The following is a 21,463-nucleotide window of genomic DNA, read 5'->3' on the forward strand; positions in this document are numbered from 1 at the left end:
GGACCAAATGGAATAGATATCCGGCCCAGACTAGAAGGGCCAAAGGATTCTTTGGTGTAAAACTGTGCAAACCCGTATATGGACATAACACACATATTTACAAGCTGATAAAAGGAATCTGATTGCGGCAGGAATGAAGCTGTCATGCAGAAATTGTTTGTTATGAAAAGTTGGGAGGTTGCAGACACTTGTGTTTCTGGGTTGTAATTTCTTGTGGTTTTTTTCAGGTTACATGTGCACATGTTGAATGGACCTCTACTCGCCCTACTGTTTCCCGTGATCAATACCAGACTGGTGAGTGTGGTTTGGGCAATAGGTCGCTCTTCATCCATGCAGACCTGGAGTTCACTCCACGTTATAGATGGAGTCATGCAGCGTGAAAACAGGCGCTTTGGCCCAACTTGCCCATGCCAACCCAAATGCTCCACCCACCTGCTGGCATTTGGCCCATTATCTCTCCAAACCCATTCTATCCATGTATCCGTCCAAATGTTCCTTGAACATTGCCATTAGTACCTGCCTCGACCACCTCCTCCAGAAACCTGTTCCGTGCACCCGCCATCCTCTGTGTGGGGTGAAAGTGACCCCTCAGATTTGTGTTAAATCTCTCCCCACCCCACCACCTTCAACCTGTGCCCTCTGGTTATTGATCCCGCTACTCTGGGCAAAGACTCCATCCATTCAGGGTGCAGAAAAAGATTCACGAGGACATGACTGGGACCGGAGGGATGGAGTCACAAGGAGAGACTGATGAGGCTGGGACTTTTTCTCCCTGCAGTGAGGGAGGCTGAGGGATGATATTGTGACGCTTTATAAAATTACTTTAGCCACAGATAAGGTCATTTTTAAAAATAAATTATATAAATTGAGACACACAGCCCAGTAATAGGCCCTTTTGGGCCACGAGCCAGTGCCACCCGATTACACCCAATTGACCCTCAACCCTCTGTATGTTTCAAATGGTGGGAGGAAACTGGAACCCCCCCCCCAGGAAAACCCACGGAGACATGGAAAGAACGAGCAAACTCCGTACAGACAGCGGTCCTGATCTCTAGCGCTGTAACAGCATTGTGCTAACTGCTATGCCAGCCAGGTTGCCTAATGGTTACAGTCTTTCTCCCAAGGTAGGGGAGTCCAACAAGAAGTATATAGGAAGTGGGATGATTAAAATTTGATTAAATTATGATCTCCGGTATGGTGATCTCTGCAAGGCCCGCAGTGCCACGTGCCTGGGAGAGTAGGAATAGGAGCAGAGAGCATGCAGACCACGTGGTGAGCAGTTGGTAAAGGAGGGAGGATCTCTTCTGGGGCAGAGCTGACCTGTACAAGAGAAGAGGACTACACCTGAACTGAAGGGGTCCAATATTCAGGCAGGAGATTTGCTGGATTCACCCAGGAGGACTGAAGTGAGCCTGGATCCAAGGTGAAGAGGGAAGGACTGGAAAACTTGAGGAGAATGAGGAAGGCCAAGGAAGTTGGTTAAAGTGGCCCTGCACTTGTTGGAATTTAGGAGAATGAGGAGATTGAAGCATTTCAAATGTTGAATGGCTTGGACAGAGTAGATGTAGAAAGGGCAGTAGTTTCAATAATTTTCTTTCCACTCACATTCCACCTTAAGTAATCCCTCTGCCATCGGGGGTCTGTGATTAGTAAGGGATTGCTAAAGGTGGGATGTGGATAGAAAGAAAAAGTTTGAAAACCACTGTTTTAATCGTCCCTCATTGGCTCGTTATGTACACGGTTTCAGAACTCCAAAGGAATTTTTTCAGTCAGAGGGTGGTGAATCTGTGGAATTTGTTACCACAGGCGGTTGTGAAGGCCGGGCCATTGGGTGTATTTAAGGCAGAGATTGATAGATTCTTAATCAGCCAGGGCATCAAAGGTTATGGGGAGAAGGCCGGGCAGTGGGGCGGAGTGGGGAAATGGATCAGCTCATGATTGAATGACAGGGTGGACTTGATGGGCTGAGTGGCCCATTTCTGCTTCTTGGTCTTATGGTCTCATAGAAGCAGAGGAGAATGGTGGAGGCCAAGCGGAGAGATGAGATGGGTAAACTTTCTGTTTATTTTAATACAAGAAGTTTGATGGGGAAAGCGGACGTGCTGAGTGTGGATCGGAACAGAACAGTGGGATGTTGTAGCCATACCTGAGCCGTGATTGAGGGAGAGCTAGGACTGACAGCTCAGTGTTCCGGGAGTTTGGGGGGGGTGGGTGGTTGGTGGCGGGATTGTAATATTAGTCCAAGAAGGTACCATAGTCATCTGTTGAGAGGATGTTGCCAGATAATTCTGTGAGGGTAGTGTGGTTATGGGCAGTGTGTTTAGCGCAACAACTAGAACGCTTCCACCAGCGTTGTCTCCGCTCCATCCTCAACATTCATTGGAGCGACTTCATCCCTAACATCGAAGTACAGCATCGAATCCACGCTGCTGAAGATCCAATTGCGCTGGGTAGGTCACGTCTCCAGAATGGAGGACCATCGCCTTCCCAAGATCGTGTTATATGGCGAGCTCTCCACTGGCCACCGTGACAGAGGTGCACCAAAGAAGAGGTACAAGGACTGCCTAAAGAAATCTCTTGGTGCCTGCCACATTGACCACCGCCAGTGGGCTGATATCGCCTCAAACCGTGCATCTTGGCGCCTCACAGTTCGGCGGGCAGCAACCTCCTTTGAAGAAGACCGCAGAGCCCACCTCAATGACAAAAGACAAAGGAGGAAAAACCCAACACCCAACCCCAACCAACCAATTTTCCCCTGCAACCGCTGCAACCGTGTCTGCCTGTCCCGCATCGGACTTGTCAGCCACCAACGAGCCTGCAGCTGACGTGGACATTTTACCCCTCCATAAATCTTCGTCCGCGAAGCCAAGCCAAAGATTACAGCGTCAACGACCCGAGTTCAATTCCAGCACTATCTGTAAGGAGTTTGTACATTCTCCCCATTACCTGCATGGGTTTCCTCCTGGAGTTCAGGTTTCCACCTGCATTCCAAAGCTGTTACCAGTGCCAGCGAACCTGTTTAGAATCCCAGCTGTCTGTAAGGAGTTTGTATGTTCTCCCCATGACCTGCGTGGGTTTCCTCCGGGTGCTCCGGTTTCTTCCTGCGTTCCCCAGGCATAATTGGTCACATGGGTGTATTTGGGCTATGTGCGCTCATGGGCTGGAAGGACCTGTTACTGTGTTGTATCTTTAAAACTAAATTAAAGTTACATAAATTAAATCAGGAACTGAAAAGGAGCAGTCAGATTGATGGGAGAGTGCAAAGAAGGATTACTAGGATGTTGCCGGGACGTCAGGAACTGAGTTACAGGGAAAGGTTAAACAGGTTAGGACTTTATTCTCTGGAGCAGAGAAGAATGAGGGGAGATATGATGGAGGTATTTAAAATTATAAGGGGGACAGACAGAGTAAATGTAGATCAGCTTTTTCCACTGAGGGTAGGTGAGATACAAGCCAGAGGACATGGGTTAAGGGTGAAAGGGGAAGAGTTTAGAGGGAACTTCTTCACACAGAGAGTGGTGGGAGTTGTGGAATGAGCTGCCAGCTGAAGTGAACGCTGGTTCAATTTTAACATTTAAGAAAATTTGGACAGGTGCATAGTTGGGAAAGGTATGGAGGGCTATGGTCTGGGTGGAGTTCAATGGGATAATAGCTTGGCACAGACTGAATGGGCCAAAGGCCCTGTTTCTGCTGTTTGTTCCAGGCCTGGCCATTCATTAGAAAAAGGCAGGCTGGGGTCTGAATTAAAAAGGGGGGGGTGGAGTCAGAGAGGAAAGAAATTATGCAGTGAAAGTGGGAGGGGCACCAGTTAACAGGAAACTGGGAGGTAACTTAACTACACTAAAGTTCCCAAACATAAAGACATCTATTGAGAGCGTCCTGGCCGGCTGCATCACAGTGCGGTACAGTTGCTGCAGGAAAATGGATCGGTGATCAATCCACAGGACTGGCAGAGTGGCAGAGAGGATCACTGGCGTCTCCCTCATCGGCGTGATCTACCAGGATAATTGTCTGAAGCGGATGGGCATAATCGTTGAGGACCCTTTCCACCTTTCAGGCAGCATCTTTCAGCTGCTCCCATCAGGGAAGAGATACAGGAGGATCAGAGCCAGCGCCACCAGGCTGAGGAACAGCTCCTTCCCATGGGGCAGGAAGAACGCTGAACAACCAAAGGAACTGCTCCCACTGACCCTCCGAGACTCTCATTTGTACAAAGCAGTATTTTTTAAAAATATATACGTGTATATTTGTTGTGTGTATGTATTGTTTGTCCATATGTTTGGTTGCACATCTGCGTGTTGTGCACTGAGGGCCAGAGAATGCTGTTTCGTTGGGTTGTACTGTGTAATTGGATAACAATAAACTTGAACTTGATCTTTCATGTGTCTGTAAGTCCTGAGGCAAGGCACAAGATCGATGGCCAAATGATTTGCACTTAACGATGCAGCACGGTAACAGGCCCTTCCAGCTTACGAGCCCATGCTGCCCAGTTACACCCTATTAACCGCATACATTTTGGGGGGGTAGAGAATCTGGGAAAATCCACGCAGGTCACAAGGAGAACGTGGAAACTCCTTAGAGATAGTGCTGGATTCTAACCCGGGTTCCTGGCGCTGTAAATGCGTGGTGCAAACCGCCACGCTAACTCTCCAGCTATGATGGCGAGCAGAGCTGGGAGATGTTAGGACAAGTCACTAAAAGCTGCCAAAGGGTGGGGGTGGTGGGGGAGGGGAGTTAAAGAAGAAGGGGTTGAGGAAAGTTTTTTATCAGATCTCCCTTTGAAACTTCCAGTGGTCTGAGAACAGCCACAGCCTCTCCAATCTCCCCACACGACAGTCCTCCAATAAAGCTTCCCGCATCCACGGTGTCTGTATTCTCCAGTTTTCTGTGGTTCTCTGCAGGAACTTGGTGTCACAGTGGTAATTTCTCTGTCCTTGCTTCCAGCTTCCGTTCGAAACTGAGGTGTATTATGTCCAGCACATCCTGATGTACGTTGTTCCATTTTACCTTCTCCACAAAGGGGGTAAGGATTCTGATGTTACCTGCTGATGGGGTTACATTTCCGTGATACCTTGGAACTAATAATTTCTGTGAAATTGGCTACTATTAATCCTGTAGTAAATGTAGCAGCCAGTATTCACATGTCAAATGCACATACGCACGCACGCACGCACGCACGCACGCACGCACGCACGCACGCACACACACACACACACACACACGCACACGCACATGCACACACACACACACACACACACACACACACACACACACACACACACGCACATGCACACACACACACACACACACACATACTCCACGCAACTCAAACACACACACACACACCCCACGCATACTCAAACACACACACACACACACCGCCTCGCCCCCAGTCCCCAGCGAGATAATTTTAGTTGATGGATAAGAACTGACAGCAGGAAGAAAAAATTCTGTATGAGGATTAGATGGATCTTTTTGTCCTCTGAGAGGATTTCACATCTCGGTGCAGCGCACCCTCCTCTCCCACCTTCTCTCTCTCCCTCTCCCACTTTGAACTTCTGGTCACCTGCCCTAATGCCTCCACCTATTGTCAGGGTCAGAATGGGTTTGATAACACTCCACGTTTTGTGTGATATTGAAGATGAACTGCAGTGGTATCAATGTATCCGAGAGGGACACAGGTGATTCAGTGTACTGAGAAGCTCAAGAAACTCAAATTCAAGTTTATTGTCATCTCCCTCTCCCCCCTCGCCCCTCCCCCACTCTCCACCCCTTCTCTCTCCTACTCCCTCCCTCTCTCTCCTTCTCCCTCCTACTCTTTCCCTCTCTCTCCTCCCTCCCTCTTCCCCCCCCCCCTCTCTCTCTCTCTCTCTCTCTCTCTCTCTCTCTCTCTCTCTCTCTCTCTCTCTGTCAGAGAGACATCATGGTTAGTGTAGCGGTTAGTGCAACACTACAGCGCCAGTAACCTGGATTTGAACCTGGCGCTGTCTGTAAGGAGTTTGTACGTTCTTAATGTGTGTGCGTGGGTTTCCTCGGGGTGCTCTGGTTTTCTCCCACCCTCCAAAAATGGTAGGTTAATTGGGGTATTTGGGGCAGGACAATTTTCAATGGCCAGGTCTTCTTCTACCATGTTGTAGATTAATTTAATCTCCATTTTCTAGGTATATACAGCCCAGAGCCTTTAGGAGACTTCAGCTGGGCAGTGCTGGCTACAGGAATACTCTTTCTCTATCACTACACCATTCTACAGGCTCTTGCGCTGGTGAGTATGGTATATAACAATTTGGTATATAACACTGGTATATAACAATTTGGTATATAACACTGGTATATAACACTGGTATATAACAATTTGGTCAAGATGCAAACCGTGCATCTTGGCGCCTCACAGTTTGGCGGGCAGCAACCTCCTTTGAAGAAGACCGCAGAGCCCACCTCACTGACAAAAGGCTAAGGAGGAAAAACCCAACACCCAACCCCAACCAACCAATTTTCCCCTGCAACCGCTGCAATCGTGTCTGCCTGTCCCGCATCGGACTTGTCAGCCACAAACGAGCATGCAGCTGACGTGGACTTCTTACCCCCTCCATAAATCTTCGTCCGCGAAGCCAAGCCAAAGAAAGAATAACAATTTGGTATATAACACTGGTATATAACACTACACCATTCTACAGGCTCTTGCGCTGGTGAGTATGGTGTATAACAATTTGATATATAACATTGGCATATAACACTACACCATTCTACAGGCTCTTGCGCTGGTGAGCATGGTATATAACAATTTGGTTGATAGAGCTCATTTGTGTGTGAAGGTTAAGACACAATGGTTGAAGGTCAGATTGTATACGATGGTTTAGTTGAATGAATCACAACAGGGAATTATTGCAGAGTTTGGAATTTAGGAAGTATTTTTATATTAATAATAAATGGGAAAAATATTTTCTAAATGGAGAGAAAATTGAAAATATCCATTATGCGAAGGGCCCTGGGAGTCCTCGTGCAGGACGGCCTGAAGGTGAACTTTCAGGTTGAGTTGGTGGTGAAGAAGGCAAATGCGATGCTGGCGTTCATTTCAAGAGGAGTAGAATCTAAGAGCAGAGATGTGATGTTGAGGCCCTGGGGAGACCTCATGTAGAGTATTGTGAGCAGTTTTGGGCTCCTCATGTAAGAAGGGATGTGCTGACATTGGAGAGGGTTCAGAGGAGGTTCACAAGGGTGATTCCAGGAATGAGAGGGGTATCATGAGGAGGGTTTGACAGCTCTTGGCCTGTACTCGTTAGTGTTTAGGAGAATGGGGGGAGGGGGGATCTCATTGAAAGGCGTGGACAGAGTAGATGTAGAAAGTTTGTTTCCCATGGTCTAGGACAATAGGGCACAACTTCAGGATTGAAGGGTGTCTTAGAACCGAGATGCGGAGGAATTTCTTCAGCCAGAGGGTGGTGAATCTGTGGAATTCGTTGCCACAGGTGGTTGTGGAGGCCAGGTCATTGGGTGTATTTAAGGGAGAGATTGCTAGGTTCTTGATTAGTAATCCCTTACTAATCACAGAGCACCGATGGCATAGGGATTACGTAAGGTGGGATGTGAGTGGAAAGAAAAGGTTGAGAATTGTTGCTCTAGACCCAATTGTTACTGAAATATTTTGCTTGAAAACAGTTGTCATTGGCCCATTTCCTTTGGAGTTCTGAAACCGTGCACATAACGAGTCAATGAGGGACGATTCAAACAATGGTTTTCAAACTTTTTCTTCCCACTCACATCCCACCTTAAGCAATCCCTTACTAATCACAGAACACCGATGGCATAAGGATTACTTAAAGTGGGATGTGAATGGGAAGGAAAAGGTTGGGAACCACTGGGGTAAACAGATTGTATTCTGCAGAGTTTAGAGAATGAGTTTAGAGAATGAGAGGCGATCTTATTAAAATATACAGGATTATGAAGGTGCTTGAGAGAGTTGATGATGAGAAGTTCAAATATTGGGAGGGTCTCAAGTGAAGAAAGGTAGTTTTAGATAAGGGACCAGTCAAGGTTTCCGAGTCAGTTTTAATAGATTAATTGGCCACATGGATGATGGGTGTATTTGGGCCGGAAGGGCCTGGTATCAGTGAACCAGCCATTCTCAATGGGGACAAACGGCCCTGTGAGCCATGGACTGAAATCATAAAACATTTTTTTAAATGTAGTCGGTAGGGGAGAAGTAAGGGAGAAATCAACAAGGCTGCTGCTTCACAGGGAAGGGGGCCCATAAATTCTGAACCAGAATCTGGTTTATTGTCATAAACATGTGTTGTTGTTTTGAGGCAGCAGTGTTGTGCAGAAAAAGGTGCAAAATTACTATGAAATTATGATTACATAAATACAAGATTTAAAACAGAATTAGTGAGGTTCCTTGTCCGTTCAGAAATCTGATGGTGGAGGGGAGGAAGCTGTTTATGTACCGTTGGATGCTCGTCTTCAGGCTCCTGGACCTGAGCCTGGGCGGTGGTGGTCCTTGAGGATAGAGGCTGATTTCTTAAGACAACATCTCTAACAGACGTCCTCGACGGTGTGAAGACTGGTGCCCGTGATGGCAATGGTCGAGTTCACAACCCTCTGTAGTCTTTTCCTGTTTTGTGCATTGGCCCCTCTGCACCAGACAGTGATGCAACTGGTCTGAATCCTCCCAACGGTTCACCTGTAGAAATTTGCAAGTCTTCGGTGGCATGCCGAATCTTCTCAAACTCCTCACAAAGTATCGCCGCTGACGAGCCTTCTTCATGATGGTATTGACATGGAGGCCCCAGGACAGGCCTTCAGAGATGCTGACACCCAAGAATTTGAAGTTCTTTACCATCTCCACCGCTGACCCCACAATGAAGGCTGCTTCGTGTTCTCCAGATTTCCCTCCTACTGAAGTCCGTGATCAGCTCCTTAATTTTGCTAACTTTTTAATTTTAATTTAGACATGCAGTGCAGTAGCAGGCCATCTTAGTACTTTTTGAACAGTGGGAGGAAACCAGAGCCCCCGGAGAAAACCCACGGGGAGAATCTACAAACTCCTTACAGACAGCACAGGATTCAAACTCTAGTCCCGATCGCTGGCGCTGTAAAGGCGTTGAGCTAATCGCTACACTGACCATGGTGCCCATTGGAAGGTTGTTGTGACGCCTCTCAACTAGCTGATCAATCTCCCTCCTGTACACTTCCTCATTGCCATCTGTGATTCTGCTGATGACCGCGGTATCATCCGCAAATTTGTAGATGGCCTTTGCAGCGGTGGGGAGCGGGGGGGGGTGGAGAGTAGGCTGTGGTCTCATTGAACCCTATTGAACACTGAAAGTCCTGAATAGAGTTGACATGGAGGGGATGTTTCCTGTGGTGGCGGAGTCCGGGACCAGTGGGCACAACCTCAGAATACAAAAACATCCCTTTAGAACAGAGATGAGGAGGAATTTCTTTACCTAGGAAGGGAGGTGGGGGGGGAAGTGAATCTATGAGATTCAATGCCCCATACAGTTGGGGAGGCCAGGTCATGGGAGTATTTAGATGGAGGCAGATATGTTCTTGATTAGGAAAGGGATTAAGGTAGGAGAACAGGGTTGAAAAGTATAGTAAATACTTTACTATATGTGGGCTGAATGGCCTAATTCCACTCCTATGTTTTGTGGTCTCTGTAAGAACATAAAAAACAGGAGCAGGAATTGGCCATCCGACCCACAGAGCCTGCTCCGTCTGCTATTGAACAAGATTGTGGCTGATCTGGCCGTGGACCCAGCTCCATCTACCTCCCTGTTCCCCATCACTCTTCATTTCCATATTATTTTAAAAAAATCTTTCTCTGTCTCTTCAATACTTTGTGAGGCTTCCTTGGGCAAATTATTGCACCGATTTGCTACTCTCTGGGAGAACCAGTTCCTCCTCATCTCCATCCTAAATCTACTCCCCTGAATCTTGAGTTTCTTTCCCCTAGTTCTAGTCGCGCCAACCAGTGTAAGCAACATTCCTCCTGAGATAACCCTTTAAATTGCAGAATCAACCTGGTACATATGTCCTTTCTTATGGAAGGAGCGCATAGTTCTCCAGGTGCGGCCTCACCAGGACTTTGTAGAGTTGCAGCAGAACCTCTTTCATCTTGAATTCAATCCTTCTCGCCTTCTAAGACAATATTCAAAGTTTCTCCCTCCTCTCTCCCTCTTTCTCCCCCCTCTCTCACTCTTTCTTCCCCCCCCCCACCCCTCTCTCTTTCTCCCCCTCTCTTTCAGATCCTTTTTCCTGCAGGCCAGGAAGAATTTCTAATTACTGGTAACTGTAAACTGTACTCAAACAACTGTAAACTGCACGATACTCTAAATGTGGCCACTTCAATGTCTTGTAAAATTTTACCATAACATTCCAACTCCTGTATTCAATACTTTGATTTATGAAGGCCAAGATGCCAAAAGCTCTCTTTACAACCCTGTCCACCCGTGACACCACTTTCAGGGAATTATGTCTCTATATTCCCAGATCCCTCTGTTCTACCGCACTCCTCAGTGTCCAACCATTCACCCTGCACGTCCTTTCTTGGTTTGTCCTTCCAAAATGCAACACCTCACACTTGTCTGCATTAAATTCCATCTGCTATTTTTCAACCCATTTTTCCAAATGGTCCAGGTCCATCTACGAGCTTATATAACCTTCAGTGTCCACAACGCCTCCAATCTTAGTGTCATCTGCAAACCTGCTGATCCAATTTACCACATTATCACTGATCTAGATGACAAACAGCAATGGTCCCGGCACCGATCCCTGAGGAGAACCACTAGTCACAGGCCTCCAGTTTGAGATGCAATCATCCACCATTACTCGCTGGCTTCTGTGTAGGCAATGTCAAATCCAGTTGATTATCTCCTCATGAATACCTAGCGCCTGAACTAACTTGCCATGTGGGAACTTAATCTAGCACAACGTTTTTAAAATAGAATATTAATTGCAAGGCCTGCTAAAGTGTAATCCCCTCTGGGAACCCGAGAGATTAGTTTCCATCTGGAATAGCTGGATGATAAAAAGTCAGAGTTCCACGGCATGGAAACAGACCCTTCCACCCCTCTCATCCGTGCTGTGTAAGCTAGTCCCATTTGCCAGTGTTTATATTTCTTCACCTCTCCTACTTAAGTACGTGTCCAAATGAACTTCTACCACTTCCTCCACAAACCCACCACTCTTCCTTAAATCTTTTCCCTCTCACCTTGAATTTAAATTTTTAAATTTAGACCTACAGCCCGATAACAGGCCTGTGTGGCCCACGAACGCGCGCCGCCCAATTACACCCGATTAACCTACAACCCCGGTACGTTTTGAAGTGTGGGAGGAAAACGGAGCCCCCCGGAGGAAGCCCACGCAGACACAGGGGGAACGTACAGACAGGCAGCATGGGATTTAAACCCCAGTCGCTGACAGCATTGCTCTAGCTGCTACTTTCAGATTCACTACTCTGGGATGTCTGTATCCTTCATGATTTTATAAACCTTTATAAGGTTCCCCACCCTCCCAACCTCCTACGCTCCAGGAACAAAAAGTATCAGCCAATGCAGCCTTCCCTTGTCATTTCAAGCTCGCCATTTGTGGGAAAATCCTCGTTGATCTTTTATTCACCGCTTTCCATCTTGGATTATCTATTCTACAGCTGGGTGTCCGGAACTCAACTCGATGTCCAAATTCAAAGGTTTAGGTTTATTGTAGAAATACGTGCATAGCACCATGTATTCTTTTTCCTGCGGGCATGGCAGAATTTCTAATTATTGGTGTTACAAAACAAAACTCTACTCAAGGAAAGATGCTCACCGTGCATTCTCGTGTAAAAGTCAATCTCATTGTAAAAGTCGACCCCTATTTTTGACTGATGTTGTGCTGACCTATGTAAACCTACTCCACTACAATCTAACCCTTCCCTCCTTCACACCCATAAAACAGTACAACTCCGATTATCCAAAATGGTCAGGACTAGGCTTATGTCAAAAACTGTAAATCACTTGTAACACTGTTTAAACAACAACCAACAACAAGAGAAGGCTTTTTAAGCATTAAAATAATGTTTAATTATCACCAAAAAGAAAATGCTGGCCACCGGCGATCACCGACACCTCCCCACTGAGGTCCCCACTCCTGCCAGGAACTCGAGGTCCCCGCCCCTGCCCGTGAGCCCGACAACACCTCTCCAGCTGGGAGGTCGCTCTCCTTGATGAGACCGGATCAAAGGATTCTACCGACTGCTTGCGGCTGGGAGTCAGTGGCGCGCAGTTTGAGAGGGAGGATTGGAGAGAAAAGTCAATAGGGAAAGGTAAAGAAGAAATGGAAACAGAGAGGGGAGGGAGTTTCCTGAAACGAGGACAATCGTTCTAATTTCGTGTCAACTGAAGTTTTTTTTTCAACCTGTGAGGCCAGTTTGGCTCCGAAAAATATTTCAGATTTATGATTTATTTTGGATATCCGAAATTTTTAACATTTCTTGGATAAATAAGGATTTCAGAGAGTCTAGTTTTGGATAATCGGAGTTGTACTGCATTTGATAATGTCAAGATATAAGAGCAGAAGTAGGCCAAATGGCTCATCAAGTCTGCTCCAGGATAATGAGATTATTGTCATACACATTGTACAGTGTACACATGCACTGACATTCCTACTTTCTGCAGCCGAACAGGTGCTTGTGATGAAAATCTGTAATAGTAGGCTAATTGAATTGTTAAAAAATCAATAAATATTCAGTTATCCTGGTGGCAACAATGTGACTTGGCACGGTGAGTGTAGTGGTTGGCGCAATGCTATTCCAGCGTTAAAGACCAGGGTTCAAATCTGGTCTGTACATTCTCCCCACGTCTGCGAGGGTTTCCTCCAGGTGTTTCACTTTATTTTTTTTTGTGGATGACACGAAGGTTGGAGGAGTTGTGGATGAAGGGTGTCAAAGGTTACAAGAGGATAGAGACAGGAGGTAGAGTTGGGCAGAGAAGTAGCAGATGGAGTTCAATCTGAATAAGTGTGAGGTGATGCATTTTGGAAGGATGAACCAGAAGGCTGAGCACAGGGTTAATGGTTAGTGAGTGTGGATGAACAGAGAGACCTTGGGGTTCAAATCGATACATTCCTCAAGGTCACTGCACAGGTTGATAGGATAGTTAAGAAGGCCTATGGGATATTGAGCTTCATTAATAGGGGGATTAAGCTCAGGAGTCAAGAGATCATGTTACAGCTCTACAAATCTTTGTTAAGACCACACTTAGAGTATTGTGTTCAGTTCTGGTCACCTCATTACAGGAAGGATGTGGAAGCTATGGAGTGGGGGCAGAGAAGATTTACTGGGATGTTGGCTGGATTGGGAAATAAGTCTTATGAGGCAAGGTTAGCGGAGCTGGGACTTTTCTTTTTGGAGCGAAGAAGGATGAGAGGAAACTTGATAAGAGTATTACAAGATTATGAGAGGCAAAGATAGGGTGGACGGCCAGTGCCTGTTCCCCAGGACAGGAATAAAAAACACCAGAGAACATGTGTACAAAGTGAAGGGAGGGAAGTTTAGGGGTAAGTCTTTTTATACAGAGAATGGTGGGTGCCCATAATTCCTTGCCGGGATTAGGGACATTTAAGAAACTTTTAGTCAGGCACATGGATGGAAGAGGGTTACAGGATCGAGAGGGTTTAGTGTTTTTTTAAGGAATATATGGGTCGATACAACATTGAGGGCTGAAGTGCCTGTGCACATAGTCAAAGCAGACCTTGATTAGTGCCACAAGGGAAGGTTCAAGAGCCTGATAGCTGTTGTAAAGAACTGTTCTTGAACCTGGAGGTGCTGCTCTCTGGGCTTCTATACCTTCTGCCCAAAGGCAGAGATGAGGAGAAACTCAGCAGGTCACCCAGCCTGGGCCCTTTCTCAGGGATAAGAGAAAAAAACAGGCAAGACATCTGAATGAAAGGGAAGTGGGGGGAGCACAGGTTTACAGGGAAGTAGTCATCGGTGGGTTGAGGTGGGAGAGGAGAAGAGAACAAAGCTGAGAAGCGATGGGGAGAAGTTCCCTTTCTGTTTGGAAAGGGAAGGGAGTGGAAAGCTGGAGGAAAGGAGGCAGTGGGGTAGGGAAAGAGGGGGACTCAGGGCGGGGGTTGTAGATGGGAATTGGGGAAGTCAATGTTAAACCCCTCTGTTTTTACCTCTTTGCCTCTACCCCTCTGTTTCATCCCTCTTCTCCCCATTCCCCCCCCTCTGTGTTTGTGTGTGTGTCCGCGTGTGTGTGTGTGTGTGTGTGTGTGTGTGTGTGTGTGTCTCCTCCTCCCCTCTGGTTTGACAGTGCATGGGTCCAGGGTAACGGGAGTCCTTTGTGACGATGGCTGTCTTTTTTCACATGGATGTTAGGGCTTGTTCCTGTACTGTTCTTTGCTGAAGTGTGTGAGTGGGTCAGGGGAGAGTAACAATGTGTTTGAACATTCCTGCAGATGACCATGGTGAACCTGAACAACATGCTGTGTCCAGCGGTGTCTGACCCATTCCACGGACCCTTCTACCGGATGTGGGCGTCTCTTCACCAAACAGCGCTCTTGTTGGTCCATGGCAAGCTGATCACACTGCTGTCTCGCCCTCTGCACTGGCTGGTTCCCCGAGACCAGCAGAAACTGAAATGACCGAGCGGGGAAGAGAGGGGCTCAGCTCATGGATGCAATGGGCGTGCCCGTAGGCCTGTGATTCTTTGGAAGCATCGGAGAGTTCCCCAGGACATGGAGGAGAGAGGAAGAGGGGGGCGTCTGGTGGAACCTCACCGGTGGAAGAGAATTGGAGCAGGGCCGGGTGAGGGGAGATGGGGGAGAAGCTTCTGTTCTATTTCCTCTCAACTCACATCAACTGTGACCACAATCCTGTACCTCAGTGTCAGGCTGTGGATGGCTGTATGGGCAGGCACATTGCTCACTGTGGCCAGAAGAAAGACTTCACAGGCAGGGGTGCACTCAGACAGACACAGACAAGCTCTCTCTGTCTCCCCCGCCCACACTGACACACTCACTCTCTGACAGTCTCTCACGATCTCTCTCTCTTTCCTTCGTTCTGACAGTGTTGCTTTCTCCTCTCTCTTCCCCCCACTCTCCCCCCTTCTTTCTCCCCCTCTCTCTTTTTCCCCTTCTCCCTCTCTTGCCCCCCATTTCTCTCTCTATCCCTCCCCCTCGAACAACTTAACCATTGATTTTGCCCTTGCTGCAGCCGGATCATTACTTTTGACGGAGAGATGGTGCAATTATTCAGCTCTCCACAAACCAAAATGCTATGTCCAACCTAAAGGTCTTACGGCCATTGTGAAGTGAGATTCCTGCGGCCATGTAGCACCAGAGAAACCCGTCTGCCGGCTGGCTTGCTGTCTTTGTCCGTGGACTGCACAGGCACCAAGCAAACCACGTTTCTCTCTCCCACGGATGAATCGAAAGGAGAACTTTGATCTTGTGCCTTGTGGACTAACGATATTCTTCAGTCAGATTTGTTTGAACAATGAGATAAGAGCTAATTGAGGGACCGGATGGAATTACTGAGCCCATCAGTACAATGAGAAGTGAGTTACAATCACTAGGTCTGTTTCCCCAGAACAACCACTTATTCTGATTTCCTGTCAAAATGTTTACCTTGGTCAGAAGATATGGTCAGTGTTTCTTGTGTCCTATTTTAATCCCTGATTTGCTGCTCATTCGGAGAATCCACAAGATGAATTGGTCTGCGCGGTGTGGCAGCAAGCTGCCCGGTGCTCGTGGCCCGAGCTCGAGTCTCCGCTCTGCTGCTGTCTGCGCGGAGTTTGCACGCTCTCCCCGTGACAGGGCGGGTTTCCTTTGGGGGTTGCGGTTTCCTCCCACGTCCTGAAGACGTGCAGGGTCCATGGGTCAGTCGGTTCCTGTCCTCCGCCGTGCGCCATGGAAGCCGGCAGGAGCTGATGTGAAGGTGGGGGAACATAAAATGGGAATAACACAGGATTAGGGTCAGCATGGGCTCAATGGGCCTATTTCTGTGCAGTATTAACTCTGCAATTAAGGTTAGCTTGGGATGTGACACTTTACAGGGAATGGGAGAATCAAGATTTATTGTCATGTACAGAACATGTCCATGAACAGGGTGGCAAGGTTGGTTAGTGTAACGCTGTTATAGCACCAGTGATCGGGACTGGGGTTCGAATCTTGCACTGTCTGTAAGGAGTTTGTATGTTCTCCCCGGGGGCTCCAGTTTCCTCCCACCATTAAAAACACACGGAGCATTGTAAGTTAATTGGGTGGCACGGGCTCATGGGCTGAAAGGGTCCGTTACCGTGCTGTATATCTAAATATCTAAATGTAATATTACCTCGTGGTATTGAGCATGTAATATTACACAAAATTTCCTTCTGCTGGCCGTAAGACAAACAAAGAACCACCATTAATGTCGCCCAACACCCCTTACAGTTCAAGAGAAAGAGAAGCAAAAGAGCGTCACTGAGTGGCCGTGGATTCTCCCCCAGCAATTCCCGCAGCTGCACAGACCCCTGTCTGATCCATCAGCTGCCCGAGTTCCAGGTCTGAACCTCCCACACGATCAGGAAGCCTTCAGCACCTGAGGCCTCTTCAGGAGCCCTTCCTGCCCTGGTTCCTACGAGCCAGTCCCCAGCAGCCCGTGCGGGTCACCCCGACTGCAAGTCTCCCACAGCATGTGTGTGTCAATAAGCTGTTGAAATCCTCTGTGACTGTGCCAAAGTCAACAACAGGTGTTAGTATAAGAACAGTACATTTCAGGAACAAGCCCTTCGGCCCGTCATGACTGGTGAACACGACCAAATTAAACTGTCTGTCCGAGGCCTCTTCAACACAGGAGAAAGGCCTTGAGAGATAAAACACATCAACCATAATTTGAATGGTGGAGAGGAGTAGATGGGGCAAATTTTAAGTGTTATTTTTAATTTAAACTTACAGCGCGGTCACAGGCCCTTCTGACCCACGAGACTGTGCCACCCAATTACAACCAATTAACCTACAAACCCCCCAAACATTTTAGTGGGAGAAAACCCATATAGACCGGGGAGAATGTACAAACACCTCAGACAGCGCTGGATTCAAACCTGGGTCGCTGTTGCTGTAACAGCATCGCGCTAACCGCTACACTAACCGTGCAGCCTAATGCCCCTTACCATTGTATCTGCTTCCACCACTACCCCCGGCAGCCATTCCAGGCACCTTCCGTGGATTCGCCTCCAGTGATTCCTGTGGCCTCTGCAGCCGCACAGACTCCTGTTCGATCCATCGGCCACCCCCGGCCCTCAACATGATCAGGAAACCGTCAGTGCCCGAGGCCCTTCTTGCCCTCAGCGCCCTCTCAAATCTCGGCTCTGATACCCAGTTCCCATCAGCCAGCCTCCCGAGGCCCGTGCAGGTCACCTGACCGCAAGTCACCCACAGCCTGTGTGGGATCCTCAGCCGCTGAGGCCTTCGCTGGTCTGCCATGGTCGCCGTCCTGTAGGGTCATATTCTCTGCTTCTCAGCGGGTGTGGAGGTTCTTCCTCTTTCTGGTGCCCTGCGACGGGGGTCCGCTGCTCCCCCACAGTCTGCACCCTCCCGTGGACGCTACCCAGCACAGACACTGTGGGATGCAGGATTTTAAAATCAAACACCATCAGGCCGTTGAGCCCAGAGCTGTCAGCATTAGGACCGGGCTATTGAACCCTCCGGAGCAATGCTTTGCCTCCGCCTTCCCGGATCACAGCAGCGGAAGCCATTACAACAGCACTGATGTCTACATGCAACAATGGTTAAGAACTGGGTTGGAGAGCACTTTAATCTAAAGCAAAATGTGTGGGAAAAGCCATGAGATCAGACAGGATCTGTGAACTCTGACCTTTCAGCCAAATTTAACTTCTAGCCAGAACTGGAAAATGTTTGAACTGTATCACCTTTTAGACAAATAGAACATCTCAAATGTTCATTGGAAGCAGACCATCCAACATCCGTGGAGAGAGAAGCGGAGAGAAGGCCCTATATCTGCTTGACCCGCCACTTGTCAGACCTGCCTCGTGTCAATCCCAAGTTAGAAAAGGAGAACCGTACAGGACAGGAACAGGCCCTTTGGCCCACATGTCTGTGCTGAATTTGATGCCAAATCCAACTCATTCTCCTCAGCTGCACATGATCTCTGTCAGTGGTTTACAAACTTTTTCTGTCCACTCAAATCCCATTTTAATCGGTGCTCTGTGATTAGTAAGGGTTTGCTTAAGGTGGGATGTGAGTGGGAAGAAAAAGTTTAAAAACCCCTGTTTTAATTGTACCTCATGGACTCGTTATGTGCAGGGTTTCAGATCTCCAGAGGAAATGGGCCAATGGCCATTTTTCTCGAGCCAAATATTTCAGTAACAATTGGGTCCAGAGCAGTGATTCTCAACCTTCCCTTCCCACTCACATCCCACCTTAAGCAATCCCTGACTAATCACAGAGCACCGATGGCCTTGGGATTACTTATGTGAGTTTGGAAAGGAAAGATTTGAAAACCACTGATCTATAAGAAATAGGAGCCGTCCATCCGGCCCGTTGAGCCTGCTCCACCATTCAATGAGATCATGGCTGATCTGATGATAGGCTCACCTACCTTTTCTCCATATTCCCCAGTGACATAAAAATATATCCAACCTTAAATATATTTACTGAGGTCGCCTCAATGGGCAAAGGCTTCCATAGATTCACCAACCACCCCCCCCCCCCCCCCATCTCCTGCATGTTTACGCATCTATCTGAACACTAATAATTGTATCTGCTTCCACCACTACCCCCTAGCAGCCCATTCCAGGCACTCTCCGCTCTGTCTCAGCGATCTGCCCCACACATCTCCCTTAAACTCTTTCTCTTCCCCCACCCCTATCCTACTCCATGTTAGGTGACACTTTTACCCAAGGGAAAAGATTCTGATTGCTCCCCCTATCGATCCCTCTTATCAGGTCTCCCCTCAGTCTCTGACACTCCAGAGAAAATAACCCAGTTTGTCCTACCTCTCCCCACAGCTTGTTCCCCCTGAACCAGGCAGCATCCTGAGAAGAAATAAAACACTAAAGTGTGCAGACACCAGGGTTGAAGTAAAAACAAGACTGGAGAAACTCGACTGTACAAACAGGGTGCGTTATATAGCAAAGATAAGCTGTATAAAGTTCCCTGTTTGACCAGCTGAATGTCTCTGTCACTATGCTTTAACATCCTGGAAAGTCGTTATAGCTATCTTAGAACAATACAGTCCAGAAATAGGCCCTTCAGGCCATCTACTCTGTGCTGAACTGCCAAGGCCTTTTGACTTGCACCCTGACCTTATTCCTCCAAATCCCTCCCATCCACATACCTGTCCTAATTTTTCTTGTATTAAAATTGAGCCCACATTCACCACTTCAGCTGACAGCTCGTTCCACACCCCCACCGGTCTCTGTGAAGAAGTTCCCCCAAAACTTTCCCCTGTACCCCATGTCCTCTGGTTTGTATCCCACCCAACCTCAGTGGGGAAAAGCCGACTTGCATTTACTCCAGACATTCTCCTCCTTTGGAGTCTGCTCAAAGCTTATGGGGCCCCCTTCCCAGTAAAACACAAATTGGTTGAAGTAAAAACATCGCTGGAGAAACACAGCAGGTCCGTGTCCTTTATAGAGCAAAGGACTGACATTTTGGGCCTGAGCTCTTTATCAAGGTATTGAACACTACAGCACAGTACAGACCCTTCAGCCCTTGATGTGCTGACCTATATATTCCTTTTAAAAAGTATTAAATCCTCCCTACCCCGTAACCCTCTATTTTTCTTCCATCCATGTGTTGATGGGGTGGTGAAGAACGCTTTTGGTATGTTAGCCTTCATAAATCAGAGTATTGAGTACTGGAGTTGGGATGTGTTAAAGTTATGTAGGACAATGGTAAGGTCAAATTTGGAATACCGTGCGTAGTTTTGGTCTCCAAATTACAGGAAGGACATCAACAAAATAGATAGTGTATAGATTTACAAGAATGTTGCCTGGTTTCAGGGTTTGACTTACAGGGCAAGGTTGAACAGGCAGGGACTTTACTCCCTGGACCATAGAAGATTGAGAGGTAATTTGATAAGAGTTCTTTAAAATTATGAGGGGACAAGTGGAGTCAATGTGGGCAGGCTTTTTCCATTGAGAGTGTGGGAGATTCAAACGAGGACATGGATTGACATTGAAGGGGGAAATGTTTAGGGGAAACATGAGGGGGAATTTCTTCCCTCAGAGAGTGGTGGGAGTGTGGAATGAGCTGGCCAAAGAGGTCAATGCAGGCTCTATTTTATTTAAGGAAATGTTGGATAGGTCTATGGATGAGAGAGGTGCGAAGGGTTATGGTCCAGGTGCCAGTCAGTGGGACTTGGTGGGAGAAGATGTTCTGCATGGACTAGAAGGGCTGAACTAGCTTGTTTCTGTGCTGTCATTGTTATATGGATTATATGGCCTGGTTAAAATATTTCAGCCTTCACCACCATCCCTGGCAAGGCATTCCAGGCAGCCACAACACTGTAAAAAAAAACTTACCCCTGATGTCTCCCCTAAACTTCCCTCTCTTCACTTTCTACACACGTCCTCTGGTGTTTAATACTCCTGACCTTGAAAAAAGGCACTGGTTATGCCTCTCTTAATCTTGTAGAGCAACCTTTCCCTGTCACTCAGTTTCTGAAGTCTGGCCAACATCCTAGTAAATCTCTGCATCGTTCAATCTTGCATCTTTCCTTTAGGTAAGGGACTTAAACTGCACACAATGCTCCAAATTTGGCCTCCCCTTGGTGCAACATCATCGGCTGAAGAGCCTGTTCTGTGCTGAAAAGTCCCGACAATGTATCTTAAATGTCCACTAAAATATAAACCAGCCACTTGGTGTTGGAGTGAAACACGAATGTCTGCAGATGCAGTGATTGTAAACACAGGAGAAAACTCAGCAGGTCACACAGTGGACTTTACGTTGCCCTTGGTGGTCTTTCTGGGTGATTGGATTTTGCTCCTGCTAATACACTGTATGGGGCTGGTAGGGGAGGAACAAGGAACTAAAGGCACTGGGAATGTGCAGCAAAACCGGCCAAACCGCTGGAGAAACTCAATGGATCGAGCAGCATCCATGGGAGGGAGAGAATGGCGGATGTTTCCGGTTAGAACCCTGCATCAGGACCGTGAGGAGATGGCCAGTGTAAAGATGGGAGGGGACGGGGCGGCAGAATGGGCCGATAAGTGGGTCAGATGGAAAGAGTGCAGAGAAGATTTACTAGAATGTTGCCCAGACTTCGGGAACTGAATTACAGAGAAAGGTTAAACCAGTTATTCGCTGGAGCGTCAGAGAATGGGAGATTTAACCATATAATCATTTACGGAGCGGAAACAGGTCATGTTGGCCTTTCGAGTTTGCACCGGTTCAGTGATTTTGTGCACCCTCTTCAGGCATTGGTCCTGGTAGATCTTCATCAAAATTACTTGTAAAAAAAAGCTTTCATGGCAAACTT

At 47.5% G+C, this 21,463-nt stretch overlaps 1 protein-coding gene across 1 annotated transcript in view; it reads left to right on the top strand.

Moving 5' to 3' along the window:
* LOC138739658 (transmembrane protein 164-like) overlaps nucleotides 1-20,655 on the top strand; it is a 60,989-nt gene extending 40,334 nt beyond the window's left edge. The window contains exons 4-7 of the mRNA XM_069892164.1: nucleotides 228-294; nucleotides 4,945-5,023; nucleotides 6,162-6,262; nucleotides 14,440-20,655. Coding sequence (XP_069748265.1) covers nucleotides 228-294; nucleotides 4,945-5,023; nucleotides 6,162-6,262; nucleotides 14,440-14,625 — 433 coding nt within the window. The 3' untranslated portion in view covers nucleotides 14,626-20,655. The remainder of the gene's footprint in view (nucleotides 1-227; nucleotides 295-4,944; nucleotides 5,024-6,161; nucleotides 6,263-14,439) is intronic.
* The last annotated feature ends 808 nt before the right edge of the window (nucleotides 20,656-21,463 follow it).

This window comes from Narcine bancroftii, chromosome 7, assembly GCF_036971445.1.
Source record: "Narcine bancroftii isolate sNarBan1 chromosome 7, sNarBan1.hap1, whole genome shotgun sequence".
NCBI classification, from domain to species: Eukaryota; Metazoa; Chordata; class Chondrichthyes; order Torpediniformes; family Narcinidae; genus Narcine; species Narcine bancroftii.